The sequence below is a fragment of the Lathamus discolor genome, chromosome 5, assembly GCF_037157495.1.
Source record: "Lathamus discolor isolate bLatDis1 chromosome 5, bLatDis1.hap1, whole genome shotgun sequence".
Classification (NCBI taxonomy): domain Eukaryota; kingdom Metazoa; phylum Chordata; class Aves; order Psittaciformes; family Psittacidae; genus Lathamus; species Lathamus discolor.
The window spans coordinates 81,373,081-81,399,424 of NC_088888.1; the positions used below are offsets into that span (position 1 = coordinate 81,373,081).

Genomic DNA, 26,344 nt, shown 5'->3' on the forward strand with positions numbered 1-26,344 from the left:
CTAGGAAACGGGAAATGCCTCAAGGTGTACCTGCACTGTCTTCACTGTCAGCATTTGACCCTGAGGAATTTGACATGCGATATGTGCAAATGGATCTCATACTCCATAGCGGGCGGGGGTGGCAGGAGAAGGTGGCCTTTCAGATTATTGCTGATATGGAAAATACAGGATTACTTATTTTATGTAAGCGGCATCATATGCTATGGTTATTTGCCTTAAATGGGGTGTAGGGGGGTTATAATTCTAATCTCAAAAGGGATTACGTAGTATCACTCATACTAAAGTGTGATGAGGATTCGTCCTATTATTCCTCATAGGAGCTGCAGTGTATTTTCACTCAGTTCCCGTTAGAAATTTCTGTGACTATTTCTGTTAGTCTATAATAGAGATCACATGGATTTAATATTAACTTCTTACAAAAAGTATCCATTTGGGATTATTCCTGATAATCTGACAATCAGTGGTAGCTCTGATTAATATCTTCCTTTTCATATGTTGTTAGGGGGAGAGAGGTCCAAATGGCCCCCCTGGTCCACCGGTAAGTAATTTCAGCTACTTTGCACTTGCTCCTGTGAGAGAAGAGGCTTTGAGTTTTATTTCTGCTTTTGTCTCTGAAACACGCTTAACTGTTCATTTAAATCCTGAAGGGTCCGGAGGGGGATGCAGGTAAACCAGGATCCCCTGGCCTGCCTGGAGAGCCGGGAGCTGATGTGAGTACATTTGGTTTTCTGGATTATTTTTTTATTTAAAAAAATACTTGGTTTTAGTCTGGTTCTGTAGAAGCATCTTTTGAGGTCTCTGGCTTCCTCACAGCTGCCTGTGAGTGCCAACGGTGTGTGTGTGAGAGAAGAGCTTTCTTTTAAACCGAAAGACGTCAGAACTCGGGACAGCTGTTCTGAGGGTGGCCATGGCGGCAGCTGAGGAACAGGGCGAGGTCTGTTGGGTGCTGCCACTCTGCCCTGGAGAGGGCGCTGGCAGCTATGCTGCCGGGAGGAGGCGATGGGGTCAGAAAAAGCAGGGCACCAATGGCGAGAGAAGGATCCAAGCTCTCGCCTGGGCAGGAGGGTCCGCGGCTGCCGAGGGCACCAGCGGCGCGGCAGAGAGCGGGCCGGCCCTGAGGCGGAGGGAGGCCCGCCGCCCTGAGCAGGCCAGCACTGGGCGCCTGTCGCTGCTCTGTGACAGTCACCCCGCGGGTCGGCAGGGCGGGCCGGCCTGTGGGCACCGGGCAGGCGGGGTACAGTGCCTGAGGGGGTCGTGTGCAGCGGCTGGGGTTAGTGTTTGAGGCCTCATTCCATGCAATGGAGGATAATAGGAAGAAAACCACCCCCAAAACAATCGGATCAGCCCTATAGGTCTGATGTTACAGTAAAGTGTTACTAAATGAACCCCAACAAACCAGCCTCCCAGACTTGTCGCTGCAGAGCCCGTACCTGCTGGTGTTACCTTCCTTTCTCTGAGGAAAATAATATAAAGTTTCAACATCAGCTAGTGTTGATGGCCTGTTAGGTTGTGTCACTTGAATAAATTAGTGATGCTAAAAGCACCTTTATAAAGTTTTGGGAAAGTGTTAATTTTTCCTTCAAGGGCAATGTTTGAAAGCGTTTCTTGCTATCAGGTGGGATTGTAGCATTAGTGCTTAGATCTTATGCCAGGAAGTACGAAAGCTTCCGTTTAATTTACATAAGTGGTAGAATACTTGTATAATTTTAAATATGAAAAAAAAATTATATATGACAAACTATTATATAATATTGTAAATTATAGATGAAAAAGGCCTAGTATTTATTGAAGACTGCAATACTGCTAGCAGTTAAATTTTAATTTGCTTTTGAAAAGAAATGTAATGGACACGGAGCTGAAGTAGTCTTTAGTTAAACAGCTCAAATTTCACATCTGTAAGAGGAAATGGGCTTGCCATGAATGATAGCTCATAGCACTGCATTTTTTTCCCTGAGAACACCACAGGACCACAACCCATTTGTACTTATCAAAACCCCATAAGTAGTTCTTTAAAAATCATTGCCTCTTCTAATTTCACTTGAGGCATAGTTTTGTCTTCCTTGCTGGATTTGCTGGTAATACAGAACATTTTAAACTCGGCTAAGCTTTTGATATTTATTTGCATTTGCATATTCCCTCATATTGGTGGATGAGTGGAACTATAATACTAGAATACTGTGTTCTGAGATGATAAACCTTTTTTATTTTCACCTGAAGACAAAAGACAGGACCTTATTCTATTCCTGTTGTGCATGAAACTTTTAACTGGGGTTTTAGATTTATAATTCCACGTTTAATTGGTGAGGCAGTTCTGACTTTTTAAATCTCCCTTTCACAAATTATTTCTGTGTCAGGTTTAATAGACTCAATAAAGCTTCTGTAAAGTAATTGCCCATAATGATCGTGTAAGCATTTGAAAGCAAATTATGAGAGAAAACATCCCTTTGTGAACACTGAATTGCTGGAAGTATACCAAAATATAAAAGCATTGGAAAAATGTAAAAGCAAGGTTTTGTTTTTATTTATTTATTTATATATTTTTATTTTAATGGCATTCTGGAAATTTCTAAGCATATAAGCTGATTAAAAAACTTGGAAACAAAAGAAAACAAAAGAATTCCAAATGAATTCATCGTTATAGTATCATGGTTGCTTTTCATTTTTAGTCAGATAGACAAGTGTGGTTCAAGGACTAACCTCAAATACAGCCCAGCAGCTTTGTTGACGTTTTTGTCAATAAACACTGAGAGGAAATAAGATCATGTGAGATCAAATGTTTAGTTTCATTGAGATTTAACTGAATAACTTTTGAAGGATGGATCACAGGCAGTGACTGATGGTTGCCACCTGAAGCTAGTACTTTGAACTTGGACAGTTCTATCTGTATGTGTAAATAAGCATTTGAATTGTAAGTCTCCCATAATTACTTACTTAATAGCTTCATTGTTCTGTGTTTTAGGGTGTTTTCAGATGTGATTAAGAAAACCATGTAACTTTTGCATTAATATTGTGTATGTTACTTCCAAAGGGATTCACAGGACCTGATGGCTCACGTGGAGCCACAGGACCAAAAGGACAGAAGGTAAGAACAAAATTAGGTACGAAATGACAGCATTTTTAAAACAGGATTTTTGTTTGTCTCTATTCAATTAACGAGGTGCTGCAGCCTTTCCTTCAGTATTAAACCAGCTATAGCATAGAGACCCATTTGGGCCTTTTCATGCAATAAAAAGCAGTTTCCATTCCCCCAGCCTGGAGTAAGGAATGGTGGTGCTACATTGATGATATTAAGGTTGAGCATCTTCAGTAATGGTGAAGCTCTTTCCATCTTGTATTGTAATTATGTCATAGATTCATAGAGTCATACGATGGTTTGGATTGGAAGGGAGCATAAAGATCATCTAATTCCAGCCCCCCTGCCATGGGCAGGGACACCTTCCACTAGATCAGGTTGCTCAAAGCTCCGTCCAGCCTGGCCTTGAACACTTTCAGGGATGGTGCATAGTAATGTGGAGATATCATAGTAATATGCAGTGGGAACCAGTACAGTGACACCTGACTTCATTAGCAACCAAATAAAGGAAGTATACATCAGAAGTCAGAGTAACCAGCATTTTTGATTTTTTTTTTTTTTTTGGTGGAAAAAAGGTCTGAGGCTGTATCTTTTTAATATTGAGGAAGTCTTTCCTTTTAATCAAGTCTCACTGAAACCAGAATAACGTTAATGAAGTGAATAATACTTGCAGAGTATGTCCAGTAAATGGTACCCTCCTAAAGGTGAAAGCATCTCCCTGTATATTGTTAATAAAAATTAATGCTAATATTTCTTGAAAAACTCATTTTTTATCTTTTGAAGGGTGAGCCAGGACTGCCAGGTTCTCGTGGACTTCCAGTAAGTAATACATTTACTATATGAAGAGGCTTTTTAGACCTTAAGTATCAATATGAAGGTTTCTTACAATTAAATGTAGTGAAGAAAAGCCAGAAACTATTTCTGAGGTTTCAAAAAACTCATGAGTTATTACAGTAGTACATTAAAGAATCTTTTTGTCCTTATATCAAGGTTTGCATATATTACTGAAGGGCTTTGTTTGGTTTGTATGCTGTGGAAAAGAAAGCAACGTGGGTGATGTGGTCACAAGTTTTGGACACATGCCATTGTTTTTCATCTCTTTATGAAAATGCATAGAGATGGAGGCCCATGTTTTATTTACATAAATTACTTTAATATTTCTGCTCCTTTCCATTTATTTAAATGGATCACTGAAGCTCAAGTGCTGTATGGGACTTCCCATATGATGTTTCATATGAAAACAAGAGAAAATATGAGAAAGGACATGTGAAGAGTACTGTTCTAGTTGGCATGCAGATGGATTTAACATGCATCTTTAGGAGCTGAAAATAATAGTGAAGTTTAGGAGTTTTGCAGGGTTGAAGAAGTGAGTGATGGTTGGCATGTAGAAACAGATTATATAGGAAATCAGGAAGAACCTCAAGAAAAATGAGTAATAGAACAAGATGACTGGCATGGCATTGTAGTAGGGTTGCACATAATTAAAGTTTAATTAAAATTTAGGTTAATTGTGGAGAAATTATTTGAATTAAATAGAAGAGGTATTGTATGCTGATATAGCAGTCCTTGCTATGAAATTCTATATCTTCAGCTGTATCCTTGTATTTTTGACCCTTTCCCATTAACTTTCATTAAATTTATAATAAACAATCACTTTGATATTTGGCCAGAGAGGAACTGTTAATGTTGAAGATGTTACATTATTATCGTGTTCAGACTTAAACTAATTTCTTCTATGTGGGCATTTGTGTTTAATTTTCATGGATGCAGTTTCTTATCTGGAAATGGGTAATACTTTATATGTCTGCTCAATTTGTAGACAATATGTAAGCTAAGTTTACAGAAAATAGCAGAACTGAGGTGGGTTCTAGGTACACTGAAAGCCCAAAATTCTTCTGTTAGGCGATTCTGTTTTTTTGTGCATTTATTTTTTTGTTGTCATTTTGTTTTCATTTTTTTTGTTGTCAAGTAGACAGGGAAATAATTTGTGTTGTTTGCAATGCATTTTAAAATGTTCAGCTGGAACGAAGAGACGGCTGAAGTCTATCAGATGTGTTACTTAGGTGATATGGAAAAAATTGTATGTGAGAAGGACTACTATGGGAGAGGAAAAAATGGGGAATTAAAACTGAATTACTGAAATACTGTTTTAAAGTACTGTAGTAGTTTAGTCTGCCAACTGAGATAAAAACTGACTTGGCAAAAATGTACGTGATTCTACCTCACCATTAACAGCCTAATGTGAGAATAAATAAATTAAAAGCCCTAAGAAAAACTGGGTATATAAAATGTACATAAAGAAGGTTGATCTTAGTTTAGAAGAGGGTATTCTTAGTCACGTTGTGTCATTACCCTTGTAATTATTGAGGTTAAGGTTAATCTTCAGACCTCACACTTCAGGAAGAAGCGTAGTGTTTGATTTTGTAGCTCTATGGTTGTTAACCTGTACGTGCTGAATCCATATGGAAATATTAACACTCAAAATAATCTCTTGGGGAAATTCCACTTATACAGGCTTTACTTTTGATGAATTGCTTTAAGCAGCTGAAGAAATAGAGCAGTTTGTAGAAGTTTCTCAAAATAGCCAACACTCATCATCTCATCTTTACTCTGATTAAACTTGGAGTAATGAAACCTAATTAAAAACAAAAGGAAAAAAAAAAAAGTAGTGCTGGAGTGTGGTGGTTCTAATTCTCAGATTCAGAAACTTCCTGAGAAGCTCTTACTACAAGCATGAAGTAGTGGAGCTGTTAAGTTTAGTACATTAATCAGTTTTAAATTATTATGGCTGTTTTCAAGCTCATCCAGTGGAATTTATTGGCCAGGTTAAGACTTCAGGGTAACTGAAAGAAAGAATATTAAGTATATAAAATTTTATATACAGCATTTGCTTTTCTGCTTATGTCACCCTTTCTTCCCCAGAATGCAACCTGGTGATCTTAAGTTATTGTTTTTTCCTTTAGATTTCCTCCATTTCTATCTGCTTCATCATTCGGTTTTAATTTATTTTCTATGTCTCATCTCTATTGTGGATAGCCTCTCAAATGACAGGGCTACAAAACTGATAGAATACTTCTGATTAATTCAAGTAATTTACCACCAAATAAACCAATGCCTCTGATCTGGCCCCAGTAAATGGACCTGGGACTGCTACATTCAGTGCATGTATTGCACCCTTCAGTCCATTCTCTCTGTTAAATTGCCTCAAACTTTTCTATTAGCTGATATATTGGTAGTGTTTTCCAAATCCGGCATATGGGCAGGATTGTTTGTGTTTAGTGATAGAGAAATCGAAAGTATCTTAAGGTCTACTAAAGCGCAGCTTCCAGCCCTGAGTATACGTACAAGTGACTCTTAGGTGGATGGCAGAAGGTCTGTGTTGACAATGGGAGGTACTTACCAGATCTACAGGATAAGTGTCTCTGAACCAGGTGATTACAGACTGTGGATTACTGCCCATGCCTGTGCACTCCATGTGCTCCATGGGTCAGATAAGCACCTCCAAAGCAGGCATCAGGCAGCTGGGGATGAAATGCTGCAGTCCCAGGCTGCGTAGAGAGGCTTTCATTGTAGGACACAGAGGCAGGAACACAGTCTCTGTGTAGGTCCTTACTGGCTGATGGCCCTGGAGCTCTCAACTTTGGAATCTAGTTTGCTTGCAGGGAGTTCATGCCCAGAAGGGTGGAGTAGCTGGGTAAGGGGGTGGCATGCATTGCTGGGGGACAGCCCCTGCTTCTTGGAGTCATAATTAGGAGGGTGAGGAGATGCAATGGAGTGGGCAGAGGGGTCTGGCTTCTCCTGGACCTGTGTACTATCTACATGTACTGGGCTGGGCACAGTATCTGTAGCTGCTTCTCTGGGCATTGCCAACTTTCCCTGTCACTGTTGGGACATGTTAGCAAGGGGTACTCCAATAAGAACCTGCAAGTATTTGGTTTCCTTTTTTTGGGGACAGGTAATATTGTCATATCAAATACATGATGTAGTGAAATTTTGATTTGTGTATTCAATTCTAGCCACATATATTATAATGAATTGCAGCAAGAGAGTGTTAAGTAATAGCAAAGGAATTGTGTAGGTTATGCAAGGTGAAAAAGTTTATGCTGTGTATTATATAGTTAAAATGGAATTACTTTGATTAATGCTTGACATTTTCCCTGTGTTATACCAAGTTTTCTAAGGACAACCTTGCAGATACAATCATGGTATGATACTCTATGGCTTTTAAACTCAGCCCAGGCACTTTAGATTTTCAGGAGATGTGATATATAATAAGTATGTTTGTGATTTTATGTGCCAGTGTTTCATACACATCATTGACACTGTTCTTGAAGTCATCCATTTACTTTAGTAATGCAAGACTGCAGGATCTGTTTTCTTGGAGAGAGTGTATTGTACAAAGAGGCAGAAACACATTTGTATCTTGGACACTTCTCATTTAAATGGTTCAGAGTACTGATGGAAAATGTAAAGAGGAGTAGTTAGGTGTTCTTTCTGATGACCAGAAAGAATGACTTTAATGGATTCAGACCTCAGGGAAACACTGGCAGAAAAAAGAAGTCTCTTATTATCAATTTAAATGCACTGTTACAAGGAAATTATTATAGCATAGATGATATCATGGTACTTAAGAATTAGCTGAACCCAAACATTTTGATGTCTTTATTTTTTTGTGAAAGTATATGTGTTTGTAAATATGTGTAAATAAATGGTGCTACAAGACAATTTAATAATCTGTTTTTTCTTCTACATTGATTACCTAATAAGAAAATTGATATTTAACATTACTTAAGCAAGCTTCCAAAATGATTTTGCAGAATCAAACATCAGGGTATTTTTGTACCTTTTTATCCCAAATACTCTGATCTTGGCAAACAACTCGACTAGATGTGGAACCTTACCCACATTTCTGACAATTTTTTGCATTTCACAGGGCAAGGGTCTTCTCGGACCACCCGTAAGTACAATTTTTACAATTTATAAATATACTGTTGAATGAATCTTTTTAAATATTCAATAAAGCTATATAATGTAATAAAAAGTAATTCAGTGAAAAAAAAGACTGTTTTCATCCTGATGTTCTGTATTTATTATGTATGACCCCTCCTGCTACTACTGAGGTTGCTTACTTATGTGGGGCAAGAATTCTGGTGTCTGCAGCTATAGTTTGTTGTTTGGGAGAATTGCATGTTCTTACTCCTTGGATGCTTGTTATAGAGGTATTGTATGGTTTAAAAGTACTGTAACTTGGCTGTTACAGGGCCCAGCTGGTGCAGCAGGACTTCCTGGGGAAGTAGGTCGTGCTGGTCCACCTGTAAGTACTACTATGTTTGCTAAAAATGTAGCTTTCTTCAATTGGTAGAAGGTAATTCTAGGGGGAAAAAAAAAAAAAGTAGTTACTGTGCTGTCTAAACACTATTTGGGTAATAACAGCACATGAAAACATACTTTTTCTTCGACAGTGATACCTGTAGAGGAAAGGTTGTGTTTGAAGCTCATCAGAAATCAGGAACAATTAACAGCACAAAGGCCCACCCATTTGATTAGAATTAAATGTTTTGTGTAGTGTTCCATACTCTTCTTACTGTCCATGAAAAACTAAAATCAAAAAGCTAACCTGCCAGAAATACAGCAAATGTAAAACTTAACATTACATGCAGACCTTTGGCTTTACTCCTCTCTTCTCACCTATACATTATGGTACGTGACTGCACTATTTCTGTTTTCCACTTGCATATGAGCGAACATAGTAATTTAGTCTTTCTTCTTATTCTCATTTTAAGTGTGACTCCCTCTACTGACTTTAATGCTAAACTTTGTATTCAGTTTTAGCACACTGTCATATTTTGACTCCGTACTTTACCAAGGAAAGTATATATTGAAACCAACTGTTAATTTTCTAATTGAAATCTGAAATAGCATTAATATGTTATTTAATGAGCCAACTTCTTAATGCATACTTCTCCCTGTGTATTGTACTCATATAAATGAATATAAAAAAGAATATTAAAAAATGACAATTTGCTTCAGATGATCCATCTAGCTCACTGTCTTTTCTATAGCAAGGGCAATAATAGATACCTAGGGAAGTGTACAGGCAATTTGTAAAATGACATTTTTCTGTCGTACTTTCCCACATTCTGGCAGTTGGCAGTTCAGAGACTGCCTGCATCAGTAATTGCATCTGTGCTGCCATTTTCATAAGCTATATATGAATCTATCATCCATTAATGTAGTCAGTCCCTTTTTGAATCCATTTATATCACAGGCCTCCACAACACATTGTGATAATGTGTCCCGCAATGTAATTATACATTGTGTGGAAAAAAAAATATTCTTTTTTAGCACTTTTTAAACCTATGGCTCTACAGCTCATGCATTGAGAGAACTAGTGAATCATTTTTCTATATTCATCCTGTTAATTTCATTTATGATTTACTAAGATGTCAAAAATAATATTGAAGTGACAGTGGTAAGTTAAAAGGTGCCTCTCTCAGAATATTAGACTAATTTTAGTTGAAAGTATTCAGAGAAAATAGTTGGCAGAGTTTCTGCATTGTCTTTACTTCTGAAAACACTGGACATCAAAACTTCACAAACAGAAGACTCTAACTTGGTAAATTCATCTTGGGCTCTGAAAAAGGCTGGGGTTTTTCTTCTCTGAGTTTTGGGCACTTTTCAATTCTTTTAATTCAGATCTGAATTAGCAGTTAAAACACAGAAGAGTGCACAGATGATCCTGCGGACAGATGTTTCAGCTCCGAAAACTGGTGGAGTTTTTGCTCATTTTGTGTGTGGGTTTTTTTGTATTTTTTGTTTGTTTGTTTTTGGTGGTTTGTTTGTTTGTTTGTTTTTTGTGGTTCCTATTCTGTAATATGTCTCTTATTCTACTAAAAATATTATTTTTCCCATTCTACTTCGGGAGCTATGTTGTAGATTGATATTTTAATTGGTTGCTGAGCCTGTCCTTCTGTAGCTACTTAATTTCTCCCTGTTGGTGTGTAGTATGAATATGTAACTGCTGCTTGTCATTGTTACTATGAATCAAGAAAATTATTTTACCCTTTCTTAGGGAGATCCAGGAAAAAGAGGGCCACCAGGGCTACCAGGACCACCAGGTCCTCGGGTAAGTGATTGCCTTTAATATGTACTGATGTCTGAGTTATGTATTGGTGCTGCTTGAAAAAAACTTCTCCTGAAGTCTTACAGCTGAATACTGACTTAGGATTTTAAGATTTCAGCAGGCTATATTAGTTCATAATGTCTAGAGGCTTGTGTTCAAAGCCTAAGATATGCTCATTTAATCATATCGATATTTGATCTTCCATTTAGAAAGCAAGTTTCAAGTCTTTGTGGTTATAAAAGATAGTTTGAAATGCAAACTGAAACTTCTGCCATGATGTCTTCCCATTTCTGCAAATGGTCTTAAACTGTAGCTTTTACAGGTTTTAAACCTCCCTGTAAAGGTAGTCTTTGCTAGTCATCACCAGTGTTACTTCAGCAGAGGTAGATTTTTCTCTGTTAGGAGAAAAAATTAGTATTTGGCTCATGAGGCAGAAATATATGCTCCCAGGTGGATTAAGTTCTAATGTCTTTCTTGCAACCAGGCCTGCTACTTGTGAAGGATAGAAGAAAGCATTACACCAGTGCTTTGCCTCTGGGGGAGTGGTTATCTTCTTTGAGCCTCTTGGCCTTTTTAAATCCCTCTGTATAAACTGAGACCAGCTCATTCCTTAAACTCCCCTGGGCTTCTCTGTGCAACAATGTGCTTCTTCCCAGAGGGTTTTAGAGAATCCAGCTGCTGCTGTGAAATCACATTTCTCCCTCTTGTGCCTCATAAGCCTCCCTTTAGCTTCTGTCAAGTATCTGACTTAATATGAGGAATGGCCTTCCCCACACAGAGTCCCTTTCGCTGCACACTGATCTCTAGTTTATTGCAATTCCGTTAACAGCAGATATCTCACCCATCCACCAATGTTTGTGTTATTGGAAGCTTATTTTCTCTGTAAAGATCTAATCTTTTGCTGAATGGTAGTAAGTTGGAAAAGTAGAAGTTATAATTTTTAAAGAAATTGTCTTGGGTTCTGTTGGAGGTTGTGGGGTTTTGATATATTTGCTCTGTACTTAATAAAAAAAATGTTTTAGGTAGCTTAAAAGCCAAAAATAAGTATTTCTTTTTTCAGAAAAGTTGATTTAAGTTAGAGGGCAGGATTTTTCAAGTCCATGCAATCCTACAGTAAAATCCTACAGTGTAGATGCTTTTCATGTTGGAGAACCTCTGTTTGATTATAATTCTGATTCCAGCTTTAGGTAGTAGAATCATAGAATAGTTACGGTTGGAAAGGACCTCAAGATCATCTAGTTCCAACCCGCCTGCCATGGGCAGGGACACCTCACATTAACCATCCCACACAAGGCTTCATCCAACCTGGCCTTGAACACCGCCAGGGATGGAGCACTCACAACCTCCCTGGGCAACCCATTCCAGTGCCTCATCACCCTAACAGGAAAGAATTTCCTCCTTATATCCAATCTAAACTTCCCCTGTTTAAGTTTTAACCCATTACCCCTTGTCCTGTCACTACAGTCCCTAATGAAGAGTCCCTCCCCAGCATCCCTATAGCCCCCCCTTCAGATACTGGAAGGCTGCTATGAGGTCTCCACGCAGCCTTCTCTTCTCCAGGCTGAACAGCCCCAACTCTCTCAGCCTATCTTTATACGGGAGGTGCTCCAGTCCCCTGATCATCCTCGTGGCCCTCTTCTGGACTTGTTCCAACAGTTCCATGTCCTTTTTATGTTGAGGACACCAGAACTGCACACAATACTCCAGGTGAGGTCTCAGGAGAGCAGAGTAGAGGGGCAGGATCACCTCCTTTGACCTGCTGGTCACGCTCCTTTTGATGCAGCCCAGGATACAGTTGGCTTTCTGGGCTGTGAGCGCACACTGCTGGCTCATGTTCGTTTTCTCATTGACCAGCACCCCCAAGTCCTTCTCTGCAGGGCCACTCTGAATCTCTTCTTTGCCCAGCCTGTAGCTGTGCCTGGGATTGCTCCGACCCAGGTGTAGGACCTTGCACTTGTCATGGTTGAACTTCATAAGGTTGGCATCAGCCCACCTTACAAGCATGTCAAGGTCCCTCTGGATGGCATCCTTTCCCTCCAGCGTATCAACTGGACCACACAGCTTGGTGTCATCGTCAAACTTGCTGAGGGCTCACTCAATCCCACTGTCCATGTCACCGACAAAGATGTTGAACAAGACCTGTCCCAACACCGATCCCTGAGGGACACCACTCATTACTGGTCTCCAGCCGGACATCGAGCCATTGACCACAGCTCTTTGTGTGCGGCCATCCAGCCAGTTCTTTATCCACCGAGTGGTCCATTCATCAAATTGATATCTCTCCAATTTAGAGAGAAGGATGTGGTGTGGGACAGTGTCAAATGCTTTGCACAAGTCCAGGTAGATGACATCAACTGCTTTACCCTTGTCCATCAGTTCTGTAGCCCCATCATAGAAGGCCACCAAAACGGTCAGGCAGGATTTCCCCTTAGTGAAGCCATGCTGGCTGTCACCAAGCACCTTGTTGTTTTTCATGTGCCTTAGCATGCCTTCCAGGAGAATGTGCTCCAAAATTTTGCCAGGCACAGAGGTGAGACTGACTGGTCTGTAATTCCCTGGGTCTTCCGTTTTCCTCTTCTCGAAAATGGGGGTTATATTTCTCTTTTTCCAGTTGTCGGGAACTTCACCTGACTGCCATGATTTTTCAAATATGATGGCCAGTGGCTTAGCAACTTCATTCGCCAGCTCCTTCAGGACCCGCGGATGGATTTCATCAGGTCCCATGGACTTGTGCACGTTCAGATTTTTAAGATGATCTCGGACCATATCCTCTCCTACAGTGGGCCCAAGGTCTTCATTCTCACAGTCCCTGCGTCTGCCTTGTAAGACTTGGGTGGTTCAGTCAGAGCCTTTGCCACGGAAGACCGAGGCAAAGAAGTCATTTAGAACCTCAGCCTTCTCCAAATCCTGTGTAGTAGTATTTTCTGTTTTGTGTAATGCCTATGTTATCTAATGAGTTAGGTCTGCCTATTTCTTTTTTACTGACTTTGATTAATTTCATTTAATTTAGGGCACAATTGGTCTGCAAGATGGTGACCTGTTGGTAAGACAGCTGTTAATGTTTTTTAATTTAAATAACATTAGACAACCTTATTCAACCTATTTGGTAGTAACTATGTGGATGTTTTTCCAGTGTCCCAATGCTTGTCCACCTGGCCGCCCAGGACATGCTGGCTTAATGGGCATGAAGGTAAGCAAAAGTGTTCCTTACAGAGTTACTGCTTAAAGCACTAAGAAAGGTAATTGCTGCCTTCACAAAAGGGTAGTTCATTGTTAATTTAAAAAAACCCCACACTGCATCGATGTGGATGCTCAGGGTTGTTTCCACTCTTGACTGCAAAAATAACCTTTCATTTTTGAAATCTCTTGCTGTTGCCGTAATCTTCAGAGTAAAATTTATGTGTGGCTGTGAAGGGATTAGGGGATGTGAACGATTGGATCATTCACTTTCTGGGCCATTTGTAGTCTAACTCCAGAAATTGTAAATATTCCACCAAATCCTTAGTCTTTTTTTCTTCTTTTTGTCCTTCTCGGATACCTATAACATACTAAATAGAAATGAACATTTTTTGAATCTCATTTTATCTAAGATTTTGGTTTTGTATGTATTCTTTGCTGGTTTCTAGGAAAACTGTTGGCCTGAAGAAATTGTAATGGGGTAACGTAAAAAGAAATACTAACCAGCCTTGTTAGACTCAGGAGCAGCTCTTTTTGAACATGGTACTTAATATCTTGTGTTAACTAGGTGGATAAGGAGGCGGTGGTGAATAGGGATTGCAAAGGGAACAGAAGTACAGCTCATTTCCCTTGAAATCATAGAATCAACCAGGTTGGAAAAGACCTTTAAGATCAAGTCCAGCTGTTCCCCCAGCACTGCCAAGACCACCACTAAACCGTGTCACTAGGGCCCTTGTCTAGTTCGGAGAAGCCTGTTTGTTCTGCAAAACTCAGTATTTTAATTTTTAATAATCCCTATTTATTTATTTTGGTTTTTTTTTTTACATTTATTGTAGGGACAAAAAGGTTCAAAAGGAGAGTCTGGTGAACCAGGAAGACAAGGTTATAAGGTAAAGAACAACAACAAAAAAAGAAAAAAAAAAGAAGAGGATAAACTGTTGGTTTTAGCAAGCTAATAGTAGGTTAGCCTCTTCTTCAAAACAGTATTATATTTTGTTAAAACTTGTAATTGTTTTACCAGAATGCATGAAGAGATACTGTGTATCATAATGCTTCAGAGCAACCAAAGGTGTATCTCTATTCTTTATTCACCTGTACTCCATATTTATTATCATGCAAAGGTCACACTTCTCATGCTTTTAATTTTGATCATTCAATTTAATTATTATGGAAATCATGGCAAAAAATAAAAATTAATTGGTAATCTTCCAAATATTTAAATATAGAACTCCTTAAATTGTTTTATGGCACACATGAGTAGCAACAGGAAGAATGAGACGGGAAAGATTATAGTAAAGAGGCCAAATCCAATTCAGCCTGAAGGCTAAAATGAGCTCTTATAGGGTGTTTCCTTTGAATTAACCTTCTTTAATATTGAAATATATGTTAGAAAAGTTTAAAAGATTTGTGCTGCCTTGGTCTGTGCTTCTGTGCTGGAGGAAGAACATCAGATACAAGTTTTAAACCCCTCCTCTGATATCTATTCCTAAACATATTGAAAAGAATATTAATTTATTGTATACAGCTCACCTACTTACTTTTTCCTGGATGTTGAACAGTTGGCTTATCCCTTATTTTAAACTGTCAATTTAAACTGTCAGTTCCATTAACATACGCTATCATTGCTATAGGGATTTGACCAGGATAAGGCATTTTACCATTTTAAATTTCAGAAAGTTCTGAAGTGCAATGTGGTATTGTGGTGTAGAGCTACTAGCATATCCAGTCTATTCACATATATGAGTACACCCTCATTATCCTTTGAGTGTAATGAAGAAAAAGAAAGAAAACCTACAGATTAATGTCAACTCAAAAAATGAATGACAGATTAAGAGTAAAGTAATAATTCTCCTTTATACTGGGGTTGCTTTGAAATTACCCTTTTGAATAGTAGTTGAATAGAATGTGAACCTAAATGAGTATCTGTCCATATTCTGAGGATGTAGTGTGACTTCATTTGGATTTCCTTCAAGCAGGACATGGTGACAGAAAACAGTAAATGGTAAATGTACCTTTTACAATGAGAGAGCAATTATGTGTGTTGTGGGATAGCTACAGATGTATTCCTTTTGCTTTCCCAGGGTGAAGAAGGGGACCAAGGACCCAGTGGTGAAGTGGGAGCTCAAGGCCCTCCAGTAAAGTATTTCCTCTTAAATAATGTTACTCATTTGCTTTATTATGTCATATAATTTTTTTCTTCATATTGTAAGAAAACAGATATTACAAAATCTCCACACACCTTTCACTTTATTCTGCCATATTCTGTTTGAGTGAATGTAGAATTATTGATGTCTGAACGCAGGACACCTCCAAAAAGCTACATCATCACTTTGGACAAAGCTCTAATCTGTTCTATGGAAAGACTTATTTTGAAAAGTATTTCATGTCCTAGATTTTGTGTTGTGCCTAGACTGTTGTCGTGGTTTAAGCTAGTTATCTGGTTTTGGTTTGTTTTTTTGTGGGTTTTTTTTTTGTTTGTTTATTTTGTTTTGTTTGTTTGTGGTTTTTTTTCCCTTTGTCCTTCCTTTCCATAATTTTGTTGACTCTGACTTCATCCTTGCACGGCCAGTGAAGTAAGAGCTTGTTTAAAATGTGGTTAGCTGATATTCAGGCTTAGCTAAGCCTTGAGGATGAAGTAACAGCAGCCAAAAAACAGATCGCCCCCTGCCTCCCCTTTTTGCCTTTTTTCATGGCCAAAGCAGCATCCTTCAAACACATCTATGATTTTGGAATTATTTTCTTGTACTGCTTAGCTTGACTCCTTTGTTCTGGCACATGGCTCCCTGTTTTCTAGTGAGGAACTCTTCCTGTGGTTTGCACAGCTGAATAGGCAATAGGAAACAAAATAAAGGGGCCATTCTAAGTAAGAGAAATAGGCATAATATCTTATCTTATATATTATATTAGATTATATTATCTTCTATATCTCATGGGGTCTTACGTTTTTTTCACAAAGTGTGAAACTATTGCTTTATACCATTGGTGTCCACATGTGATGTTATAGAGGAGCTTATGTTGATGCATATGACATCCAAATCCTAATTTAGAGAATTCTCTATGAACATAAGGCAACATAAAGCTCTGGATTAGGACCAGAGAAAGATAAAGAAAGAACAGAGGCTAAGTAATCGAATGAGTATAATCCTTTTTATGTCTGATGCTGAAAAAAGTATCCATGGCACGCTAGTGCAGAGGAAGTACTTGTATAAGATGCAGCTTCTGCTGTCTCAAGGGCTTGTGGGAGCCAATTCATTTAACTGAGTTTGTTAAAGTTCTTCCATCACTGTGAAATAAATAACACACTAGAATTAAAAACCAATTAGAGATTGACTTTTAATTTTTTTTATTTTAATGCCTTTTTTTTTATTACTCTTCGCTGTTTTGCCAGTTGATGACCTTACAAACAAGCTGTAAAATAATAGTTTCTTATTAAATTGTAGGATTGATAATATGTAGAAAGTGATGTCAGCGTATGAAAAAGTGCATAGACAGTGCCTTAGAGGCATGGATGGAGAGAGGCTGTAGGCTGTTGTATATTCTTGTATGTTTCTTACGTAAATGAATATAAGGTTCACAATCAATAGAAGGGATTAGGAATTTGGTCTCCACAGCAGCACCTGCAATCCAACACTTTAATGTAATGCATTGACAAGAAGACTTGCCTAAGATAGCCACCGCTGGGAGGTGTTGCTTTTGATAAAAAGTGGTGGGTACTGAAATGTGCCTCCTTACATGTCTTGGAACAAGCATTTGACGGTGTCTCTTCCTTGTTGGGCTGCTGAATCACTGTTGCACTATCATGATCTTTCTCATGTTTTGGGCTGACAAACTTTTAAATGTTCTCTGTAAGATTCCATCTAATTTCATTAGATGCAAATAAAAGGGCTGCCCAGCAAGGTCAAGCAGTAGGTTTACCTTTGCCACACGAAAGTACTTTCAGTTGTTTCATTAACACAGCTGTAGTGCATTCTTCTTGTTAAAGGACAATCATGTTATGGCTGAGGGTTTGGTCTCTCTGCAGAGAGGTGATCTATCATGTAGTTTCAGTCTCGTGGGCAGAAGAAAAAAATGAAGCCAAATTTCCCATGAGACAGTATTTTGAAGGGGAGTGGAAATAGTTCTAATACATCCTGCTGTACTAGAAATAGTACTAGAAGTCTACTCAGTCCAGCCTCTCAGGTGTATAAACTTACTGCCTATATTCTTAAAACCCTTGCCCAGTTTTGTCTACCTTTAGAGTTCTATAGTCTGATGCATCAGACTTTTTCTCCTGCATCTGTCCTATACCCTGCTTAAGGCAACCTAGCATTTCTGCACATGTGGCTTTCACGTGTTCTCACACAGGAAGAATGCTTCAACTCTGAAGTGGTTTTTTTTCAGTTCTTAATGTATTTGTGGTAGTATAATTGAATGTGATAGTTTTGTTATTCTTTTAAAAAGTCTTAAATTAGTGAAATATCAGATTACCATCCAGAATTAATATTCTAATACAGAAGTAGCTGGATTGCTCCTTTTATAGTAAGAAAATAGTAAAATAAGCAAAAAAAACCAAAGAGCATAGAATAGTTGTGATGAAAAGATTTAAGCATAATTTAAATATACTTTTTTTTATTTTCAGGGCATCATAGGTATCAGAGGTATAACCGGTATAATGGGATCTAAAGGTACCAAAGTGAGTATTAGCCTTTCTTTTCATAAAATAGCCTCGATTAAAAAAAAAAAAAAAGTACACCCCTGAATACTTTTAAAGCTTATTTAAACGCATATTTTTTCCGCTCTACATTTTCTCTCTCCTGCCAGCTGTATTTCCATAACTACTGTACCTCTAGTTAAGAAGAAAGGCAGCTTTGTCCTTCTTCTTAATGAAGTAAATGTACTATTAACACCTTTCTGATTATTAGATTTGTAGTATTTTGGCATGTGTGCAAGTGTATACTTGGCATGATTACATGTTATAGCAGTTATAAACTATAGCATGTTTTATTTAAAGCTAAAATTTATTAAACAGTCCCTCCTGTGATTTGCATCTCCCTGAAATCTTTGGCTTCCACTGTCCAGTTTTTGTCAGGGCTTTTTATTGAGAGTTTGTTGTTTTTCCATTCTTTCTGTCTCTTGTATCTTTTGTGTCTTAAACTGCTGCCAGTAGGATTCAAGTTTATGTGGGCTCTGACTTTGCCTGGTAATTTTCCTGCTGTTCAAAGTGTTTCTAACTGTTATTTCAAAATGGACTGTTGCATTTCTATTCTTATGATTTTGCTGAATCTATATGGTAAAAATTTCTGGAAGGAGTAAAATGTAGGAATCATGCTATTGTCTCTTTCTCTAGAAATGAAGTAACAGAAACCTTACTCTCTGATTGTCTATAGAATCATAGAATAGTTAGGGTTGGAAACGACCTTAAGATCATGAAATTCCAAACCCCCTACTATGGGCAGGGACACCTCACACTAAACCATGTCACCCAAGGCTCTGTCCAGCCTGGCCTTGAACACCACCAGGGATGGAGCATTCACAACTTCCCTGGGCAACCCATTCCAGTGCCTCACCACCCTATGCTAAGAAACAACATAAAATTTGTCCTGATTATGAAGCTTCTCATGAGTCATCCTTCCTAACCTCTCAGACACATTTGCTGAACCATTACTATCTTAGTTTGCTTTGCTGGCCCTCAGATCTTCTGATTCTTCATAGTTATTAGCCTACATTTTTTGTGCTGTCTGTTTGGAATGTTTACTACCTCTGTTTGACAAAGGAGTTCCTTATTTGCTGTGCATGTTTTAGAAAACATTTTTTTTTTTTCCCCTCTCCATTTGAAATTACTTTAATTACTTGCAGGGTAGCAATTGCATTAATTCATTGAAACATATGCAATACAAATAGCTGTACTGCACTTAGTAGAATAGTGTCAAAATGTGAAAAGAAAAATCATTATGTGATGAAGAATAATATATTAAGGCAGATACAAACCTTTCATGAAGTAGTGTGAAAAGGTCTACTCCATGCTCTTCCACATGATTTTTTTTTTTTTAAGAGAATAAACTGAATGTAATTTTTTTGATTTTTTTTTCCATAGTTAAAAATATTTGCTTTCATAACTCCACAAAGAAAAGATGATGTAGAAAATTTGCATGTCCCAGCGAACCAGGAGGGTGCATAAATTGTTAGTGTTTTAGCACTTCATTTTAATGTTTGTGTTATCGACTTGTTTTGTAGGGAGCTCGTGGGCTTGATGGTGATCCTGGTCCCCAAGGCCTTCCTGGTGCACCTGTAAGTAAAGTGTGTGCTGGCCAAACACTTTTTGAGGTCTACCCAGTTAGATGCTGAATCCCGAAACTTTGTAGTTGTGAATCAGAAAAGCCTCTGATTAATCCAATTGTGCTGATTTGCCACAGGTGAATAAATGATATGACAATGATGTCAAGTCCAGAATCTCTTACTGTTTCCAAGGAATCATGGGGTAGATGAACACATTTTAGCCTCTTAGAATGTTATTGTCACCTCTTCACTCTGAATACTACAGGGCATTAGTGTGGCTTGGAATTTTTCAGGGTTTAAATTGGAAAATATTAATTGGAACAAAACCTGTATAGTACCCCTTTTAAAAATTATTAATTTTTTTATTTATTGATTATTTTTTTTTCTATTTGTCCCTGCTCCCCTTCTCCTCCCCCCCCCCTCCCCCCCACCCCGAATTTATACTTGGAATAGCCAGTAACTATATGAGTTGAGGAATTGAATGTAACATTGCTTAGACACTCCAAGCCATCCCCTAGGAATCCAGATGTGTTTATTAATATACCTTAATACTGTCAAACGCAGTATTAAGAAACTGCATTTTAAATATGAGTTTATGAGTTTAAGATGTCTCCTCTAACCAAGTGTGAATTGTACTGGTGTTGAATTACTGGAGGTTTTAGCTGCAGTAAAAAAAAAAATATAGAAAAATGACTCTTTTTTCTTTCCCCTATAGGGTGATCAAGGCCAGAGAGGTTCACTGGGAGAGGCAGGTCCAAAGGGAGACAGGGTGAGCCCAGACAAATTTCAAGTCATGTTGACTTGCAACCTTTGGTTACTTATAGCACATAAACATGGAGCATAATTGGTACTCTCAAAGTAATGCATACCTAAATGAGTATGTGTTGAAATTCTTCATTTCTGTCATTTCAGTGTGTTTATTTTCATTTTAAAAAATGTTTTATTCTTAGGGCCCTCAAGGTACAAGAGGAATAAATGGTCTCCCTGGACCTAAAGGAGAGTCTGTATGTATATTTCATTTCTTTGTGTGTTTCATGTCATGCTAATTTGTATATCGGAGTGCTTGGGAGAAATCTCTCCAACAATACATTAGTTTTTTTAATCTTTTTATTTGTTTTTCTTTTTAAAGGGCTTACCAGGAGTTGATGGCCGGGAAGGCATCCCTGGAATGCCTGGAGCAAAAGTAAGGCACAGTTGGCACGTATCTGAGCTTTGGTAGTCCCTAGATTTGTTCACTCATTTGTGGCTTTTTACTGTGCATAAAGCCACAGGCTGAAGTACATTATTAGGGTAATTGAATGAACTTTCCCTTCCTGCAGATCCCAAAGTGCTCCAGCTCTGTGTTCCAAAAATAAAATTTTCCCTTTTGTTTGATTTGTGTATATTACAACTTAAAACGTTTTTCAGGGTGAACCAGGAAAACCTGGAGCTCCAGGTGATGCAGGGCTTCAGGGACTGCCAGTAAGTATCTGCTATTTTACCTTTGAAAATTAGGCTCAGTTAAAATTACAGAAAGACCATATATAGGTTAGATTGATGCTGATATTGGAGTAATTTAATTTACAAATTGCCAGCTGTCGAAGGCTAAATGGAAACTTCTTTGAAACACTATGCTGTAGGAGTAATTGCTGTGAGGGTATAGTGAAGGAGCTGTATTAAAATAGATCTGGAAGTAAATTTGTAATACAAAGTGAGTTCTTCAGCTTGGAAGAAAATTTAGTAAAAGTGTACTTGCTATGAGCTGTTGCAGAGAAGTAAGGAGGGGATGAAATGTATACACAAAGTATCTGTTAAGCTCTCTTTCTCTAGTCTCAGAATACTGGAACCAAGAATCTATTTCTAGTTTAAGCTAGAAAAAGCCACTACTCCTCAGTTTTTCATGCTCCTCTTGCCAATTTATACAGTAAGAATGCTACTACTCCTTATCCTTTTGTAAATAGAAAGAACTCAAGCTTGGTTCATTATTGGATAAAAGTGCTTCAGTATCAAGTAAAAGGACTAGAAATGCTGTAACATAAGACATATTTTTAAACACCATTTCCAATCCCCTTAACAACAGATAAACACTGTAAGCATAAATTCTTTCAGGGTTTACCAGGCTCTCCAGGTGTGAAAGGCATTCCTGGACCAAAGGTAAATCATCTTGAGTACTGACTTTCTTAAAATACTGTATTTGTGCTCCCCAAGTTCTAAAGTAACCAGTGAAATTAAATCAACTTTCTGTTGTGGTAAGATAAGCCTTTGGCTGAAAGAATTAAAGATATCCTTTAATTGACTCTAGTCCTGTGCTTTTGCAGGATTCTTTTGCTATGTCATATGGTTTTCATGATTTCAGGCATTAAATTATACCTAAAAAAGGCCATTTCCCTTTAAATTTGTGGAAATCATTGCTAGAGGAGGCATGTGAGATGAGTACCTCAGTACAGTTTGGAATGAGTGCTCTTATAAGAATATAGCTGCCCTAAGTTGATTGAATCACAGAGATTGTAATCTCTATTTACACACCACCAGACTGCAGCAGCAAGTATTGTAAGCTTGAGACAATGGAATGTTTCAGACAATCATGCTCGAGTTTAAGTAACTGAGAAAGAAAACTAGATTGAGACATGAATTTCTTCTGAAATTACATGGAATGATATTGCCTTCTATGCTTTGGGTGCAGCAATCAAGTCTATTTGGGATTTATCAGGATGTAAACAACAAAAGAACTAAAACCTGACTTTTGAAAAATTGGAAGGAATTAGGTGAAAGTTAAATGAAAACCAAAATAAAGGTGGAAGTTAAAAACTGAATACAGGCTGGGTTATTAGGGTTTTTTGTTTGTTTTATTGTTGTGGGTTTTTTTTTTGTGTGTGTTGTTTTTTTTTTTTGTTTGTTTTGGTTTTTTTTTTTCAAGATCTTGTTGAATTCTTTATTTTTTTATTTCAAAATGAGCATCAAAACATTTCCTTAGCTGATATTTTCATCTTTTGTCCAACAGGGTAATACAGGTCCTCCTGGAGTGTCAGGTTTGATGGGAAATTCTGGGAAACCGGTAAGATAATTAATATTATCCAAAAGAGCTAGAAAAATGAGAAGTCTTGCACTGTGCAAAACATCACTTTTCAAATGTGTTGCATTCTTCCTATCCCCAAAACAGGGTGAACAGGGGCCAGAGGGAGAAGTAGGTCCAACAGGACCCCGGGGACCACCAGTAAGTATTGTATAATTTTCTAACTGACTGTATGTAGTATTGCAGTGTCTCAAGTTATGGTTGCTGAAGTTAACCATGAGGTAAAAATACTGTTCAGCACAGGTGCTAATTTTTAAGGTAAATACTACCTGTTCTTTAACCCCCTTCTGTACCAGGTGGATCACATAAAGAAATACAGAAGCACATGTCCTGTAACTGTTTCTGTCTTTGGTGGCAAATTAAATTTTAAGATTTTGTTTGTATTCTTCTGGTCTTTATTTCTAAATATGCTGAGTAAAAACCCAAACAGAGGAAATGAGGGTGATTTGTGACAAAAAGCTGGAACCAAACTCCTGCTCTTCCACTGTAACAGTCAACTTCCATTACTGGTGTTGAAAGGCTTAAGTCCACTAGCTGCCAGTGCAAGATCACTTGCCCTTTTCTTTAACTGTTTCAGCTCCTTAAAGAAGCTTCTGCTACATATCAAAAAGCTTAGCTGTATGTTACAAGGTTTTGAACTTTGGTCTTAGTGTTCAGAACATGATTTTTTTTTTTTTTTTTGGCTCAAACCTATTTCTAAGGCACATAATGTGAACAGTGAGGCAGGGTATAGAGGAAAGGTAACTGTCCTAACTAGTAAAGAAAATGGATAGAGATTGTCCTCAGCCTCCTTTGTCAACTGGCTTGATGTGGTTTGTCTTCATACTGCTAAACTCCCTTAACACACTGTCACGTCTAAGCAGGCTGGGAACAGTCAAGTTGCATACAGGGAACAGCCTCCTGCCTGTGTTCCCCAAACTGTGCTTGGGCATTATTTAGGGAAGTCCAGTTTGCCCAAGACAAAAGCATGCTAACCATTTATCATGAATGATTGTGGGATGCTGCTTAGGCCTCTGCCTTGCCCCTTTCTTGTCGGCATAATTAATGTAGCTATACTGAAGTATAGCATTTTTCTCTAATTGGAAACACTGATGTTGTAGGGTTTTTTTTATTACTGGAGATTTTCCTTACCACTAGAAAGACTGCAGAAATCATTGCTGGACAGATAGCTTGGTGCAGGAAATAGGTGTGCTAAGGCAAGTGGACTGATGGCATTTGCTGAGGCGTAGTGATGAAGACAGGACAACTGCATACTAGAGAGTCTGCTGGGCACAGATTTCGGATTTCTTCTACAGGAGGCCTGTCATGGACTGGAGTAAGGCTGATCTAATTCCCTTTTGCTGCTCATCCTTCTGTGAGGGGTGAGAGGGTCAGTGACTTGAAGAAAATTTTCATGTGCCAAAAGTCAGTCTGACAACACTGGCAAGGTTCCAGCCTCTGTAACCAATTGCTTTTGCAAGCTTCTGTCTTGCCACTCATACCCTAGGGATACTTTCTTGGAATTTTCTGAGCTTCTGCTATCATACAATGACATAAGTTTTACTCACACAATTGTAGGGTTATCCTCATACAGGGCTTACAGAGTTATTGATAGGGATACATTGGTAAGGGTATTTGATGAGTCAGGAACATCTTCTGGGAATTAACTCTTGAACAGACAACAGCAGTGAGTCAAGTAACAGATATTGTTTGCTTCTGTAGCTTGTGTTATTGTGTGCTAGGTGCATTAATTCGTAAGATCATGTTTATTTTAAACTGAATCTTTGTACAAATGCTGTGTCCACAGCAGCCTATGAATGATACAGAAAGTGGATATAATGAACATACAATTACTAGGATGGAATACAGGTATCTTCAGCTTCCAATATACACAACTTGCAAACTTTTTTTTTTGTTGCTGTTTGTTTTTAAAAGTGTTGGGTGCACTAGAAAAGGTTTTAATCCCTGTACTTGAGCTAATATTTTGCATACTTGTAATGGGAATAAGTATTATGATTGAATCAGAACAAAGTATTTGCCCACTCGGATAATGCACTGTAATCTGCTAAACTATGCTTTTAATCCTTTCGATGTGAACATGAATTTACAAAATCAGCAGTCCATAGAACAGGAGTTGACACACAAGGTTAATTATTAGTAACCCTGTAGTCAAATACTTCACGCAGCATAAATCCAGCAATTTTTCTGTTTATCACTCCAGAGACCAGAAAGACAACTGGATATCTTGCCTTTATTTTCTCGGTCTTTACCAAGTGCACGTATTTTGGAAAATGTGAACATTAGAACAAAAGCATGATCAATATAAAATAGAGAAAGGAAGTTAATTGATGATAATAAAGTATTTGCTTGTAGAACATTAAATAGTAATCTGCTTCTCATCTATAGTTCCTTTAAAGCTATAAACAGCCTTGAATAATAACTATGTTTAGCTTCCTTCTGCTCGAGACTACAGGCAGCATTTGACTTTACTTTTTTGGAACACTGGAAAAAACAGTCCAAGTTGAGTTTGTGTTTATTTTCAGGGCAGAATAAAGAGTGTTTTCTCTTTCTTCAGCTGAATGTACATGTAGTAGATATATTTGAGCCTCAGGTTTTAGGACTCTGCCTTTAGATTTCCAGGAAAAAAAGATCTGCTAGTTAAATAGATCTACATGCCATGATTTTCAAACTTCTAAAACTAGAAATTTCTAAAATAAGTTGAGAAAAGCTTTTATAATTGTTCTGAAGAGAATTTTTCTTGTGAATACTTTCATATTTTTTTTCTGAGATTTTGACATTTTCTCACAATTTTAACATTTGATAGTTTTTGACTAAAGTTTCATGGCTAAATACTTTCAAAGTCTGAGGCCACCACATGAATGACCTTCTTCACTCTCCCGTTTCACTTGCCACTTACTCCAAGTCATTAGTGGGGAAAGACAGCATGGCTGGTCACTCCGGGAGTGCCAGAGCTATAGAGGAGGGGACATCCAGTGAAGGTTTCCGGCAGAGCTAACAAGGCTTACTCTGCTAACATGGATAGCAGGCTGGTATCTGCACTGAGGAAGAACAACATCAGTGATTCTATGGGATAAATTAATGCTTCTGTACCATTCACCTAATAGCCTGTAGTATCCTCTGGTGGAAACCATGTTATTTAAATGTAATTTTCATTACTAAGCAACTGCTGGAATGTATTTGGTTTAATATTGTTACTAAGCAGGAGATTCAAATTTTGGTCTTTTGTGAGTCTGTAAAAATTGACAGTTTCACAAGGAAGATATTAAATGGTTGAAAGCAAGATAACTGGCTCTAATTAGAAATGAGCAAACTCATGTTCTGGGAGACTCTTATCTCGCTAGTGACAAATATCCCTTGGAGAAAATTACTTTGAAAAATATCACTTCAGTCTATCATTGTTTTTCCTTAGGAAACTAAGTGGGGACCAGAGCAGGAAAAAAGCCACAAACTTCTGTTTAGTGTATTATTCACCTGTTCAGTAAAACAGAAAAACAGCTGAGCAACATGTAAATTTTGTCATTTGTGCCTAAATCAGACATATTCTCCATTCCACTCTAGCTGTATTGTTGGTTAACCTTATGTTTGCTTCACATTATGCTAGCTAATCCAAGTAATTACCAAACCCATTTGTGATTTAAACCTTTCTAAGCCAGCCATCATGGCA

At 38.0% G+C, this 26,344-nt stretch overlaps 1 protein-coding gene across 2 annotated transcripts in view; it reads left to right on the forward strand.

The window, feature by feature from the left end:
- COL9A1 (collagen type IX alpha 1 chain) overlaps positions 1 to 26,344 on the forward strand; it is a 68,472-nt gene that overhangs the window by 21,116 nt on the left and 21,012 nt on the right. For both annotated transcript variants that reach the window (XM_065679153.1, XM_065679154.1), the window contains 20 exons: positions 503 to 538; positions 648 to 710; positions 3,029 to 3,082; positions 3,857 to 3,892; positions 8,007 to 8,030; positions 8,334 to 8,387; positions 10,146 to 10,199; positions 13,207 to 13,239; positions 13,330 to 13,386; positions 14,210 to 14,263; positions 15,455 to 15,508; positions 17,992 to 18,045; positions 19,587 to 19,640; positions 20,344 to 20,397; positions 20,579 to 20,632; positions 20,758 to 20,811; positions 21,036 to 21,089; positions 21,717 to 21,761; positions 22,609 to 22,662; positions 22,768 to 22,821. In XM_065679153.1, coding sequence (XP_065535225.1) covers positions 503 to 538; positions 648 to 710; positions 3,029 to 3,082; positions 3,857 to 3,892; positions 8,007 to 8,030; positions 8,334 to 8,387; positions 10,146 to 10,199; positions 13,207 to 13,239; positions 13,330 to 13,386; positions 14,210 to 14,263; positions 15,455 to 15,508; positions 17,992 to 18,045; positions 19,587 to 19,640; positions 20,344 to 20,397; positions 20,579 to 20,632; positions 20,758 to 20,811; positions 21,036 to 21,089; positions 21,717 to 21,761; positions 22,609 to 22,662; positions 22,768 to 22,821 — 996 coding nt within the window. The remainder of the gene's footprint in view (positions 1 to 502; positions 539 to 647; positions 711 to 3,028; positions 3,083 to 3,856; positions 3,893 to 8,006; positions 8,031 to 8,333; positions 8,388 to 10,145; positions 10,200 to 13,206; positions 13,240 to 13,329; positions 13,387 to 14,209; positions 14,264 to 15,454; positions 15,509 to 17,991; positions 18,046 to 19,586; positions 19,641 to 20,343; positions 20,398 to 20,578; positions 20,633 to 20,757; positions 20,812 to 21,035; positions 21,090 to 21,716; positions 21,762 to 22,608; positions 22,663 to 22,767; positions 22,822 to 26,344) is intronic.